The sequence below is a fragment of the Oryctolagus cuniculus genome, chromosome 14 (assembly GCF_964237555.1).
Source record: "Oryctolagus cuniculus chromosome 14, mOryCun1.1, whole genome shotgun sequence".
Lineage (NCBI taxonomy): Eukaryota > Metazoa > Chordata > Mammalia > Lagomorpha > Leporidae > Oryctolagus > Oryctolagus cuniculus.
Genome location: NC_091445.1, coordinates 33280188 through 33294527, shown reverse-complemented (window position 1 = coordinate 33294527; position 14340 = coordinate 33280188). Strand labels below are relative to the sequence as shown.

General features: G+C 39.1%; 1 protein-coding gene across 25 annotated transcripts in view; it reads left to right on the top strand.

The window, feature by feature from the left end:
* The window catches only part of TMEM232 (transmembrane protein 232), a 343834-nt gene that overhangs the window by 211058 nt on the left and 118436 nt on the right, over nt 1–14340 (top strand). For 24 of the 25 annotated variants that reach the window (XR_011381960.1, XR_011381961.1, XM_051853886.2 and 21 more), the window contains one exon: nt 8746–8993. Coding sequence is in view for 23 of the 25 variants with exons in the window: in XM_051853886.2 (XP_051709846.2) it covers nt 8746–8993 (248 nt within the window). In the remaining 2 variants the exon portion in view is untranslated. Of the gene's footprint in view, nt 1–8745; nt 8994–13482; nt 14027–14340 lie in introns of those variants that run through there. The other variant, XM_070056528.1, reaches the window with a different exon arrangement.

The window sequence follows — 14340 nt, the reverse complement described above, 5'->3', positions numbered from 1 at the left end:
ATTTTTAACTCCATTTACTCTTCGTTGTTTACACAATCTTCCTATTGAGTATTTTAACTGGGTGTATGCATATCTGGCTGTGTATGTTTGTGTGTGTTGTGTGTGTGTGTTTACAGACATCAATATATTATTACTGTTTTATATGATCAATATTCTTCAGGCTTGCCCATCTGTGTTATTCTTTTTTCTGTTTTCTGAGCTATATGGAATGTTTTTTTTTCCCTTTTGCTTGAGGAAAGCCCTTTTGTATCCTGTTAGCGAGCATAATTTTGAAGGATGATTTTATTGACTAGAGCTTATACACCAGCATGGGTAAGACACAAACTTAAGTGTCTAATCAATAACTATGTTTATTTTCCTCCTAGTCAGCATTTCTCCTTGCATAATTTTTCAACTTCGCTAATGAAAGTCTTTTTCCAATTTATTGTTTGGTAGAATATTTATTTATTGAGAAACAGAGAGAGACAGAGAGAGAGAGAAATTGACAGAGACAGCTGACATCTGCTGATTCACTCCCTAATGCATGCAATGGTTCCTGTCCAAAAGTGAAAGCCAGGTGCTGAAAACAAAATCCAGGTATCCCACACAGCTGGCAGGAACCCAAACACTTTGAACCATCACTACTGCCTCCCAGGGACTGTACTATGAAGGTGGAATCAAGAGCATAGCTGGGCACTGAACCCAGGCACTCTCATAGAGAACATGGTCATCCTAACCTCTAGGCCAAAGGCCTCTCCATGAAGTATTGCTCATGTCAGGCAGCATATTAGTATTTCTGTAGTAGGTTTCATGAGTAGTATGTCCAAAGTAATTCCTTTATTCAAAAGACTAAAGTGGTAGCCACAGCCCATGTGCTATCTGTGCAAATCTTCTTCTTTTTTAAAGATTTATTTATTTATTTGAAAGGCAGAGTTACAGAGAGGCAGAGGCAGAGAGAGAAAAAGAGAGAGAGAGAGATCTTCCATCGACTGGTTCACTCCCCAAATGGCCTCAATGACAGGAGCCAGGAGCTTCCTCCAGGTCTCCCACGCAGGTGCAGGAGCCCAAGGACTTGGGCCATCCTCCACCACTTTCCCAGGCCATAGCACAGAGCTGGATCGGAAGTGGAGCAGCAGGGACTTGAACCGGTGTCCATATGGGATGCCGGCACTGCAGGCGGCAGCCTCACCTGCTGTGCCACAGCATGCGCCCACAAATCTTTTTTCTCAGTTTCCTGTTCTAATGACTGCCCTCTTGTAACTCCTGAGTGATCTTTTAACTTTCCTGACTCTACCAATTAAAACTCCTTAGCTTCTACACCTGATTTCTGTGAATAAAAGAACCCACATATTTATGATTTTAAAAGCTACAAGAGTTAATCTAATACCAGTAGCTTGTGATAAGTCAAACAAACCAACACCACACATAGAAACAAAAGACAGTAAAATGATATCCAAAAAGAATGAGCGTATTTGCTCTTGCATTTGATTTGCAGATATGATGTTTTAGATAAAATAATTTGTATTTAACAAAATCAATCTCAAATAGACAAAATACTTTGTATAGCTTATCTTTAGAAATGTACTTAATTTTACAGTAAAGCATGAGTGTGATAACGTCACAATTTCCTTCTCTTTGCTTTTGTTGGCTCTGCCATGACAACACTTATTTACAGTATATTCTCTTTCCTCGCTTTTCCTTAGTAACTTACTACTTTCCAAATTCCATTGAATTGGCTTGGTGTTTCATGACGTGTGTTTAGACATAAATTCTATGTTGTATGACACCTGAGGGGCTGGTGCTGTGGTATAACAGGTAAAACCACGATCTGCAGCACCAACATCCCATATGGGCACTGGTTCAAGTCCAGGCTGCTCTATTTCCGGTTTGTGGCCCAAGAAAGCAGCAGAAGATGGTTCAAATGCTTGGGCCCCTGTACCAGCATGTCAGGTCTGGAAGGTGATCCTGGCTCCTGGCTTTGCCCTGGCCCAGCCCTCGCTGTTGTAGTCATTTGGGGAGTGAACCAGCAGATGGAAGTTTCTCCCTCTCTCTCTCTCTCTCTCTCTCTCTCTCTCTCTGAAATAATTAACACAACTTTTTTTTTTTTTTAAAAAGGACTTTTCTCCAAGACTCTGCTGAGTTACAAGGGGAAAATATGGGGAAAAAAAGACATCTGAAGTTTTCTTTCACAAGGAGTTGAAAATTCTGTCAGTTTTTAGGTGTTCCTCACTCCCTGTGTGACTGGAGAACATCTAAAAACACTGACAGCATGGCCACAGATTTTTTGATTAAAATGAAGTGGAGTAAAAGTGTATTCCACTCTTACTCCAGTTATCAAAAATGCTTATGATTATAGCACAACTCATTCCTTTTCTTTCCTTTCCTGCTTCCTTACTCCCCAAATTGTTCCTCATGTAAGGTAATTTTATAGTCATTTACCTACACAGAGTGAAACATGGTTTTAATTATCAACTACTATACCTTCAAGTGGAAATAGTTGCTTCATTAGGTTTGAATATACGTAAGTATTCATGGTATTAAGCAGAAATTTCATTTTTTAGATTTGTTTATTTGAAAAGCAGAGTGACACAGAAAGAGAGAAAAAAAAGAGAGAAAGAGAGAAAAAGAGAGAGAGAGAGAGAGAGAGGTATCTGCTGCTTTCACTCTCCAAATGTCCACAACAGCCTGGGCTAGGCCAGGCCAAAGCCAGGAGCCTGCAAAATTATTAAGGTCCCCCAGATGGTTCCAGGAGCCCATGTACTTTGGCTGTTATTCATTGCCTTTGCAGGTGCATTAGTAGGGAGCTAAATCACAAGTGGAGTATCGAAGACTGAAACTAGCACTTCTAAATGGGATGCTGAAATCAGAAGCAGTGGTTTAATTCACTATGCCACAACACTGATTCGAAATTTTCTCTTTTTATGCTTTAAAAATATGTATTCAATTTATAGGATACCTTCTGACATAAATTAATAAAATATTGTGTTGATTACCTCAATTTATCTACAACACTGGTAAATGAATTACCACTAACATTATGTACTTTCATAGTTATGTTTGTTAATCAATAACATTCTGTGTTCTGTAATTCTAAAACATGAGGCTTAGTGGAGGTGAGTTATTTAATAAGCATATTTGTAATGGTAAACACTTCTCAATTGATCCCTAAATGTGAGCCCTTCATGTGACAAATTCAATAAAAACCCAACTGTTGCCTGAGTATTTTGGGAAAGAAATAAAAAAACTGCAGTACACTCACAATGGCATAATAAACAAATGTTAATTGATGTGCTTTGTTTGAAATACTTCCAGGGAGACTTGCAATGAGCAAGGTTGTTCTGTATAGGCAATTCAGCAGCATATGTTGGCACATCCAGGAGAAATCATCATGTGTAAGTGCTTTCCACCATCTGGTGTAGGAAAGGAATGGGTACAGAAAGGAATGGATACAGCTAATACAACTATGTGACTTAATTCAGAGTAGCTTCGACTCATCAGGTAAAACACTTTGTGGTTAACATTTCATGGTGAGATTGTTCAAATAAAATTTGTTTTGTTCTTAATGATATTTTTATACTCCTAATGCACTCTGTAGAGAAACAAAATAGAACAAACAACATGAACAGTCTCATTTTCTCAGTGCCCATCTCTCCTCTTCCTCCCTCCCTCCTCCTCCTTCTCCAAAGGTAGCTTTTCTTTAGACACAAGTGGAAACTCTAAGTGTGGAGAGGGAGGTGTGTTTGAAAGAGTACAGTCCCTCAAATACTTAGAGTCTCAGTGTGACAGACACATTGCTTCAGGAGAATGAAAGGCAGTGTGAGTATTTGTTGTGCTCAGGCTCTTGTCTGTGTGAACCCATGTGAGCACTACAGTGCCAGCACCACCTATGCAGATCAGGAATCTGCCTCTGAACACGATCCCGTAAGTGCCTGGTTGCTGCTGGATGTTCTGTGAGTGAGTTTCACCCAAAGGCTCTGCCGTTCTCACTGTATCAGGCTATCTCCCAGATTAAATATAAACAAAGGAACTGACATTCAGTAAAGAGCTTCTGAGTGTCGGACATTGTGTTAGAAAATTATGCAGCTCTTGTGTTTAATCCTGACACCACCCCGTGAAGGGAAGAATTTTTATCATTCCATTTCAGGGATGAGGAAACATGTTCCGAGAAGTCGCGTTTTCCACACAACTTGTCTACTGCATCACTCCTTCTTAAACTTTAACAGTCATACAAGAGTTGGGCTTGAGATTCTGCATGGGTAACAGGCTGTCAGGCAGTGACAAAAAGATGGTCGAAGAACACAATTTAAGTAGCAAGGAATTAACTCTTGCTGTTCTCCTTTGTAGGTTTTACAGTTCCCACAGGAAATAATCTTTTGAGATTACCAATGAAGTGCTTATACTTTGAAGGTTAAAGGAAAAATGGTGGAAAGGAGAGCAGACAATGTGGCGTAGCAGATTAAGCCACTGTTTGGCTGTTGTGGATATTAGGAGAATGAACCAGCTGATGGAAGTTAGAGGTGGTGTTCATTGTGAGGCTAGGTAGTATTAGATTTATGAATTTGGAGTCTTTTGGAAAAGATGGTCACTAAAATTTTATGTAAATCTACTCACCAGAAACCAACGTATGCATCAGCGGCATTTACATCTCTGAACTGTAAAATGTAAAAGAAGAGGGGAAATAGCTATAGAAAATGACTATAAAATGTGAACAAAATGCTGATGGATAAAAAAATAGTGCTATCACCAAATAGTCTCTGGCAGGCTGGGGATGGGTTGGGTCTTGCATGGTTGGTGCCGGGGGTCTCTGCAAAGCCCAGAGCAGTAGGGGAAGGGACAAACCCTGTTCTGCTATCCACGGACTGGCAGGTAGACCATCCTATATGATCTAAGTTCCCCTTTCCAAAGAGTGAGTAGCCAGACAAGGAAAGCTAAGCACAAAACAGCTCTGGAGAGGTTCTCTAGATTCCCCAAACGTGCATTCTTAACTAGGAAGCAGAAGAGGAGCCACACTTGATTTCAGTTCTTTCAAACTGTAGGCCCCCTTTTCTCTCCTGGCTACTTCCTGTGGAAAAATAAAAACTTTTATCTATAAGCAAAATACATGTTTGTGGTGAGAATACATTTTCCTAAGTCAAAGACAGTGGAGACTAAGGAAGGATGGAAATTCACCTGAGCTTCCAACAAGGGAACCCTAGTGAAAGATATGGCAATACCTTCACCTTGCTCGGAGCCTGCGTCTCAGACTAGGTACAGCCCCTCCTGCCTCAGAGGGAGGAAAGCAAGGGTTAGGCAAACGAGGCGAGGTGGAAACAGCACCGAAATCCTATGTTACAGGATAATGCTACACTTGATAACAGTGTGTTTTTCCTGAAATTATGACAGCAGATGGCATTATTTTTGTAGGTCCACTTATTTCACTAACGTATTTATTCATTCATTATTCTCTGTAATTGTAGAGTTCACTGCATTATCTTATATTTGTGCAATGCCATATGTTTCTATTGATTTTCAAGTACCTTTCCTTTATGAAAAATTAAACCAGAGGTGGTAAGCAGGTGTTGTGATTACTATTTTACACATGAAGTTACTCACTTTGAGATGCTAAATAATGTCCTCAAAGTCACAACAGCTACTAAGTGTCAAGTACAGTTTAACTTGTTTCAAATAGAATACTCTTTTCATGGTTTCTACATAGTTATTAGGAAGGATACTCAGTTCAACTGGGAATAGTTCAAACATAATTGTAGATTGATTCTAACATCCAGAGATGATGAAATAAAAGATATTTAAAACTGAATATATTTTAATGGTGACTAGTGAAAAAGCTCTTAGTTCTTATTTTTCTGAAATACTTCTTATAAAGAAGGGGCTCTCTTTTGTTGATAGTGCCATTTTAAAAACAGTTTTTAGGGATTGGTGCCGTGGCATAGGGGATAAAGCCACCATCTGAGGTGCCAGCATCCCAAATAGGCACTGTTTCGGATCCCTGCTGCTCCACTTCTGATCCAGCTCTCTGCCATGGCCTGGGAAGGCAGTGGAAGATAGCACAAGTCCTTGGGCCCCTGCACCAGCTTGGGAGACCCAGAGGAAGCTCCTGGGTCCTGGCTGCAGATCAGCGCAGCTCCGGCCATTGTGGACATCTAGGGAGTGAACCACTAGATAGAAGACTTTTCTTTCTCTGCCTCTGCCTCTCTATAACTCTGCCTTTCAAATAAATAAATCAGTCTCTATTTGAAAGGCAGAGTTACAGAGAAGAAAAGACAGAGGCAGAGAGAGAGATCTTCCATCCATTGGTTTACTCCCCAAATGGCTGCAACAGCCAGGGCTGCACTGGGCCAAATCCAGGAGCCAGGAGCTTCATTGGGGTCTCCCAAGTGGGTGCGGGTTCCTAGCACTTGACCATACTCTGCTGCCTTCTTAGATGCATTAGCAGGGAGTTGGATCGGAATCAGAACAGTGCCCATATGGGACACTGGCATGCTAGATGGCGGCTTTACCAACTATGTCACAGTGCCAGCCCCTTAAAACTTCTTTTACTGAAAAAGTTGTGTATATTCTGTACAACATGACATTTTGAAGTATATATATATACACATATGTATGAATATATATATACTCATTGTGAAATGACTAAATTGAACTAATGACATAGTTATCATTTTTTACTGTTAAAAAACACTTAGAAAATCTACCCTCATCAATTTTCAAGAATGCAATATAGTTGCTAACTATGGTCAACAATACTATAAACGAGATCTTTTGAACTCACCCCTGTCTGAGATTTTTATATCTTTCATAATATCCCTCTAGTACCCCCATCCCCTCCAGTTCCCCTCATCCCCTCGTAACCATCATTCTACCCTTGAATTTTAGGACCAACTCGTTTAGATTCCAAATGTGAAATCACATGGTGGTGTTCATTTTTCTGGGACTGACTTTTTTTTTTACTTTACATAATGTCCTCCAGGCTTATCCATGTTGCTGCAAATGTCAGGAATTCCTTCTTTGTCATGGCTGAAAAGTATATGTACATCACATTTTCCTTCATCCATATGTTGATGGACTTTTAGGTTGATTCAATAACTTGGCTTTTGTGAATAGCCTTGTAATAAACAGGGGAGCGTGGGAATTGCTTCAGCATACTGATTCGTTTCCTTTGGTTATATAGCCAGAAGAGGTATTGTGTGCTACAGGTTTGCTTGTTTGCATGATTTTCGTCTTATCCTTTTTAGTGTTTCTTTCTTTCTTTCTTTCTTTCTTTCTTTCTTTCTTTCTTTCTTTCTTTCTTTTTTTTTTTTTTGCTTGTTATTCTTTCCCATTCCCAGTGGCTTTCAAGGTAAACCACATTTGCTTATTTGTCCTCATTTGTATTAAACCTTTTCAGTTGTCATGAGACTATATTCTTTTTCTCCTTACAATTTTGCCTAGATAATTCAATAATCAGTCTTTGAACGACAGCTTCATTGAGCCCAACCTGATCTTGGAATCCTGGAGACTGTTAGATGTTCTCATGCAGCAAAACATTTTCCATTCCAGTACTTCCTCCTACAGTTTCAATAGGCATTAAAAATGAATTCTGAGTGACTAGTAATGAGCTGCGTGAAGATGGGTAGTATTAAATAAAAACAAATGAAAAAACACAGCATCCAACTTATTTATAAAGGAAGAATTCCCAGTATGAACATATTGTGAACTTTAAAATTATATAGCACAGGACATTTTACTTATATTTTCCTTTAATATTACTGATTCCAGCCAAGGAAAATATGCCTCTGGCCATCTAAAGAAGTAGTTAAAATCAATCATAGAGGCCAGTGGCGTGGCTCACTAGGCTAATCCTCTGCCTGCGGTGCTGGCACACTGGGTTCTAGTCCCGGTCGGGGCACCGGATTTTGTTCTAGTTGCCCCTCTTCCAGGCCAGCTCTCTGCTGTGGCCCGGGAGGGCAGTGGAGGATGGCCCAAGTGCTTGGGCCCTGCACCCGCATGGGACCAGGAAGAAGCACCTGGCTCCTGGCTTCGGGTCGGCACAGCACACTGGCCCTAGCGGCCATTTTGGGGGTAAACCAACTGAAGGAAGACTTTTCCCCCTGTCTCTCTCTCTTACTGTCTAACTCTGCCTGTCAAAAATAAAATAAAATAAAATAAAATAAAATAAAATAAAATAAAATAAGTCATAGACACTGTTGAACATAAATAGAATATTTCAGAAAATAACTTTGCTTATAGAAAGGCTGCTTAAATATTGTGGAATTCTTGTGGTCATTTTGATATTAGAACATTAGATTTAATCAAAATCTAAATACTAAAACATCTTCAATCAAGCAAAATAAAAGCCCTTGTTTTTCACTTAAAAATTTTTATTTTTATTGAAAGGTTGCATTGACTTCAAGTAAGTTTCAAATTGTGCAGAAGAAAATGGAAGTCTGATTTTATAAAACATGTTACTTTAATTGATTAATTTCTTATTAAATATATTTTAGAAATACTTATGTAATTCATATGTGCCCAGTGAGTCAAATTAAAAATTTAAGTTTTATTACTAAATTTTCAAAATTTTAAGACTGGATTCATTTATGCTTCACTTTTTTCTCATTGAAAAATTTTTATTTTGGAAACTGCCTTTTTTTTATAAAGCTTATTTTACTTAGCAGGATTAATGCTATAATCATCAAAGAAAGTGAACATAACTTTGTCATTTAATATTACATAATTTATTCTATCATTTAATTGTATTTCAAGTAGTTCCTTTTTCTTTTCTTTCAACAGGCGGAGTTAAACGATTTGACTGATCCTTTCACGAGGTATGATGCAAAAGTTGCTTCCGATGTAGGGGAAGAAGTTTTCTCCAAGTATCTTGGATGGAGAATTGCCAACACACTTTCCAGCCTCTTCTTTCCCTGCGTTGACACCCAAATTCCTCCTTTGGAGAAGTCATTGACAAAATGGGATCAAATGAAATGCCCAAAGAAAAGGCAGGAGTCTATGAAGAAAAGAGTTCTACATTTTATTGTAAGGTAAAGTGAGTTTATTCTAATAAATTATATTTGCAAGTCATAAGAAATACAAATAATCCTGTTCCCCATTGTTGAAAACTCTTAATCCAAACCTCGCCTCCACTGCTTCCTATGTATCCTATCATGGGTAATGTACTGCCTTGTTGGAAGCTGTTTCCTCCTGTTTAAAATAGGTCTTATTATATAATACATATTAGCGTTCATGTAATTATTATGTGGAAAGTATATCATATTTAAAACAGGGATTATGTCATTCAATATTCAAAACTTTATGGCTATTCATTTTACATATGTGTGGGTGTGCATCTGTATGTGGCTGTTCATCTTGTATGTATATGTGTATAGACAGAGTTAGCATGTAGTTAATGTATCTGACTTAGAGACTGAACATGGTAAGTGTGCAGTAAATGGTAGTTTTGAGAATACTTATCAATTTTTATGTTTCAACCCTTTATAAATGTCTTTTAATTTACTTCTAAGGACAAAAGGAAAACTTGAACATAGGAAGAATTAGTTAACAGGATATTTTAAAATTTCATAATTATTCGCTATTTATTCAATGGTAAATTAGTTACACATTCATAGAACTTCATTTACTACTTGACATATTTGGATATTTTCCACATTGTCATCCTCTGACATTAAAATGTAGGTAAAGAATCATTCTGTTGTCTGCTGGCAACATAGGCTCTGTTTTACATTTTTAGTAAAGATCTAAGTCAGGAATTTTTTATTTACTCCTTAGCCCAAGTTATTTAAAGAATGTGTTAAGTTTTTTCTGTTAATATAGACAAATTTACAATGAAGTCAGTTTTCTTTATATTTTTGCCAGTTCATCATTTGATACATTTTGATGCTCTGTTGAGTAGTGTGTTCTTATGAGACTGTGATTGATAGATCATGCTTTTATTTTGATTTTGCTTTCCTTGATTCTTTTTTATTGTACAGCCTGGACCTCATCCATGTCTTATAAATTGCTACTGATTTAGCTTTGCCCTTGTGCCTTTTTAAGATCCAATCAAAATTATTGCTTCTGGCCTATAGGAATTTAACCTAGTGAATAAGTTCTTGGTCTGTATAGTTGCTGATAATGTGCGAATTTAAGTACATATTTTATTGCCATCACTATAAATACTTTCTTAAATTCTCCCTTGATTACATAATGATTGTTTTTTTTTTTTTTTTTTTTTTTTGACAGGCAGAGTGGACAGTGAGAGAGAGAGAGACAGAGAGAAAGGTCTTCCTTTTTGCCGTTGGTTCACCCTCCAATGGCTGCCGCGGCCGGCGCGCTGCGGCCAGCGCACCGCGCTGATCCGATGGCAGGAGCCAGGAGCCAGGTGCTTTTCCTGGTCTCCCATGGGGTGCAGGGCCCAAGCACCTGGGCCATCCTCCACTGCACTCCCTGGCCACAGCAGAGAGCGGCCTGGAAGAGGGGCAACCGGGACAGAATCCGGCGCCCCGACTGGGACTAGAACCCGGTGTGCCGGCGCCGCTAGGCGGAGGATTAGCCTAGTGAGCCGCGGCGCCGGCAATGATTGGTTTTTTTAATGTCTGCTGAATATTTGAAAATATATTATATTTGCCTCCAGGAATGGGAAATAATTTGGATAAAAACTGCTTACTCTTTAAACCTATTGCCATAGCATCATACCATGTTGCAAAGTCTGGTATCTTTTTTTTTTTTTTTTTTTTTTGACAGGCAGAGTGGACAGTGAGAGAGAGAGACAGAGAGAAAGGTCTTCCTTTTGCCATTGGTTCACCCTACAGTGGCCGCCGCGGCCAGCGCACTGCGGCCGGTGCACCGTGCTAATCCGATGGCAGGAGCCAGGTACTTATCCTGGTCTCCCATGGGGTGCAGGGCCCAAGTACTTGGGCCATCTTCCACTGCACTCCCTGGCCACAGCAGAGAGCTGGCCTGGAAAAGGGGCAACGGGGACAGAATCTGGCGCCCCGACCGGGACTAGAACCCAGGGTGCCAGCGCCGCAGGCGGAGGATTAGCCTAGTGAGCCGTGGCGCCGGCCCAAAGTCTAGTATCTTGTACCGTTTTCTCTCCTTTGTAGGATTCTCACATTTTTTTTTCTTTAAGAAAACATGCACATATTCTTTCTCTGATGTTTTCAAGAGAAATGCTTCTATATTTTCTATACGTTATTATGTATCAATGGTATAAAATGAAAGCTTCCCACTGTTTCTGATCCCTGTGTGCCTGGTTTACCTTCATCCCTCCTGTCCTGCTAACAACATAGTAATTAGTTGTTTATCATTTCAGAGTCTATAAGATTCAAATATAAGAAAGTATAAGTTTTTTATTCTCTGAATATTTACATGGAAGTAAACAGTTGGCATCTTGTATTTTAAAGTTTAATTTTATTTCATAGAAATCTTTCCATGAGAGTCCACAGGGAATTTTTTATTACCTGTTGAAAATCAGATATGATGTTTTCCTTAGTAGATATGTACTATATTTTCTCTTTTCCCATTGGTTGGCCATTGGGTTGTGTTACATTGTCTGCTACTACAGAGTGCCAAAAAAAAGCAACCTTTTACATGCATGCCTTTTTAATACCTGGAGGAATGTCTGCAAGGTAAACTCTTAAAACTGTGATTTCTGAATCAAAGTTTATACACATTTGTAATATAAATATATATTTCCAAATTGCCTTTTAGAGAACTTGTGCAAATTTATATCCTCACCAACAATGTAGGAGAGTGTCTGCTCCTAGACTTCCCAGCAGAGGGCTTTGACAAATGTTTGAGATTTGAAACTCTGAGAAGTGGTAGGCTTCTACCCCACTTACTCCAGGAAGGGTGTGGGGATACCTAACAGTGACTGAGCCACTGAACCACAGTGCCTGCCCCAAACCGCTCTTTCCAAAGATTTATTTATTTATTTATTATTGGAAAGGCAAAGTTACTCATTTAGTTTTTTGAGTAGTTGTAACCTTTCATTTGTTAAGTCCTTTTTGTGTTTGTTTTATTTGGAAATTACCTTCCTTGTGTTTGTTTTTTCTTATTTTATGTTTATGTTTTTTTCTCTTCATGTTGCTTTGTAAGATGACCTCTTTCAATCTATCTGTCCCTCTATGGAAAGAGTTAAAAGTATCTATTTTTTAAACTACCATGTTGTACTTATTTTAAAATTTTGATTATAGTATTATTTGCAATGCTTATTATATTTTCCTATGTAAAATTGTTTGAAAATTGTCCACATGTTTTATGGAGGGTTTTTGTTTTTTGTCTCTTTAGAAACATTAAAACATTATCACATTCCTGCTAGTAATTTTTTTTTTTTTGACAGGCAGAGTGGACAGTGAGAGAGAGACAGAGAGAAAGGTCTTCCTTTGCCATTGGTTCACCCTCCAATGGCCGCCATGGCCAGCGGTGCTGTGGCCAGCGCACCACGCTGATCCAATGGCAGGAGCCAGGTACTTATCCTGGTCTCCCGTGGGGTGCAGGGCCCAAGTACTTGGGCCATCCTCCACTGCACTCCCTGGCCACAGCAGAGAGCTGGCCTGGAAGAGGGGCAACCGGGACAGAATCCGGCATCCCGACCGGGACTATAACCCGGTGTGCTGGTGCTGCAAGGTGGAGGATTAGCCTAGTGAGCTGCGCGCCAGCCCCTGCTAGTAATTTTAAGGGTTAATTTTGTGCATTGTGACCATTGATCCATTTGAAATTTTTTTGTGATGTTTGCAATGAGGTGTGGATCCAAATATTATCCTCAGTTGTCCTAACAATATGTATTGAGTCATCTATCCCCTTAACACTTTTCTTTCTTTCTTTTTTTTAAAGATTTATCTTATTTATTTGAAAGAGCTACAGAGAGAGGCAGAGAAAGAGAGAGAGAGAGAGGTCTTCCATCTGATGGTTCACTCCCCAAATGACCACAATGGCCAGAACTGCACCAATCCAAAACCAGGAACCAGGAGCCAGGAGCTTCTTCTGGGTCTCTCATGTGGGTGTGGGGCCCAAGGACTTGGGCCATCTTCCACTGCTTTCCCAGACCACAGCAGAAAGCTGGATCGGAAGAGGAGCAGCCGGGACTAGAACTGGCTCCCATATGGGATGCCGTCATTTCAGGCCAGGGCTTTAACCTGCTGTGCCACAGCGCTGGTCCCAAACATTTTTCTTGATTTTAAGTATTATCCTTATCAAAACTAAACTCCCGTTTTTTTGTGTGTGTTTAACTTTGAATGTTTTATACTGTTCCTTGGCTCTAGGATATTCTAAAGCTACAATTCCTACATATTTAAATATGTGAATTAATTTATTATAGTACTATTAAAATACATAGGGATTGTTTCATATTACTAATTCTTTGGAGATTTTTGCCAGCAATTTTTATTTATTCATATTTCTTATCAACTTTAAAATTAATTTTTTAATTTATTTATTTTTAAAGAATTGTTTTATTTATTCGAAAGAATTACAGAGAGAGGTAATAGCCAGAGAGATAGAGGTCTTCCATTCTGCTGGTTCACTCCCCAGATGATCGCAACGGCCAGGGTTGAGCTGATCCAAAGCCAGGAGCCAGCAGCTTCTTCCAGGTCTCCCACATGGGTGCAGGGGCCCAAGAACTTGAACCATCTTCTACTGCTTTCCCAGGCCATAGCAGAGAGCCGGATTGGAAGAGGAGCAGCCAGGACTCAAACTGGCACACATATGTGATGCTGGCGCTGCAGGCCAGGGCTTTAACACACTGCGCCACAGCGCCAGCCCCAATTTGTCTAATTGATAAGCAATTGTGTACTCACATCACTTTAAAATTTTAAATTAACTTAAAGGAAAAATTGTCATGATGCTGAGAATTAAAATATCCATTTATGCATTTGTGTGTTTGTGTGTGTGTCCTTAAGTGGTGTTTAAATTTTTCGTGTATCTCTCGTATTTTTTATGTTAAATTCATTCCTAAGTATTTTATCTGTCTTCTTGCCAATATAATCTTTTCTTCAAATGTACCTTCTCATAGGTTGTCCCCTATCTGTATGAGGGTACCTCAAAAAGCTGTGGAAAAATGGAACTAGAAGACAAGTTTATTTTGCTATAATAAATTTGAAATCCATAGAGTTAAAAGGTATTAAAAATCTTGAAAATATGTATTATTGAAAAACTATGTATGGGTTTCAAATATTTTTGCAAGATAGTTAAACATTTAGTTATTTTTTTTAAAGATTTATTTATTTAAAAGACAGAGTTACAGGGGGAGAGAGAGAGAGAGAGATGTTTCATTCAATGGTTCAATCCTGAAACCAAGAGTCAGAAACTCCATCAGGGTCTACCATGTGGGTAGCAGGGATCCAGATACTTCAGGCAGCATCTGCTGCCTTCCAGAGTGCATATTAGCAG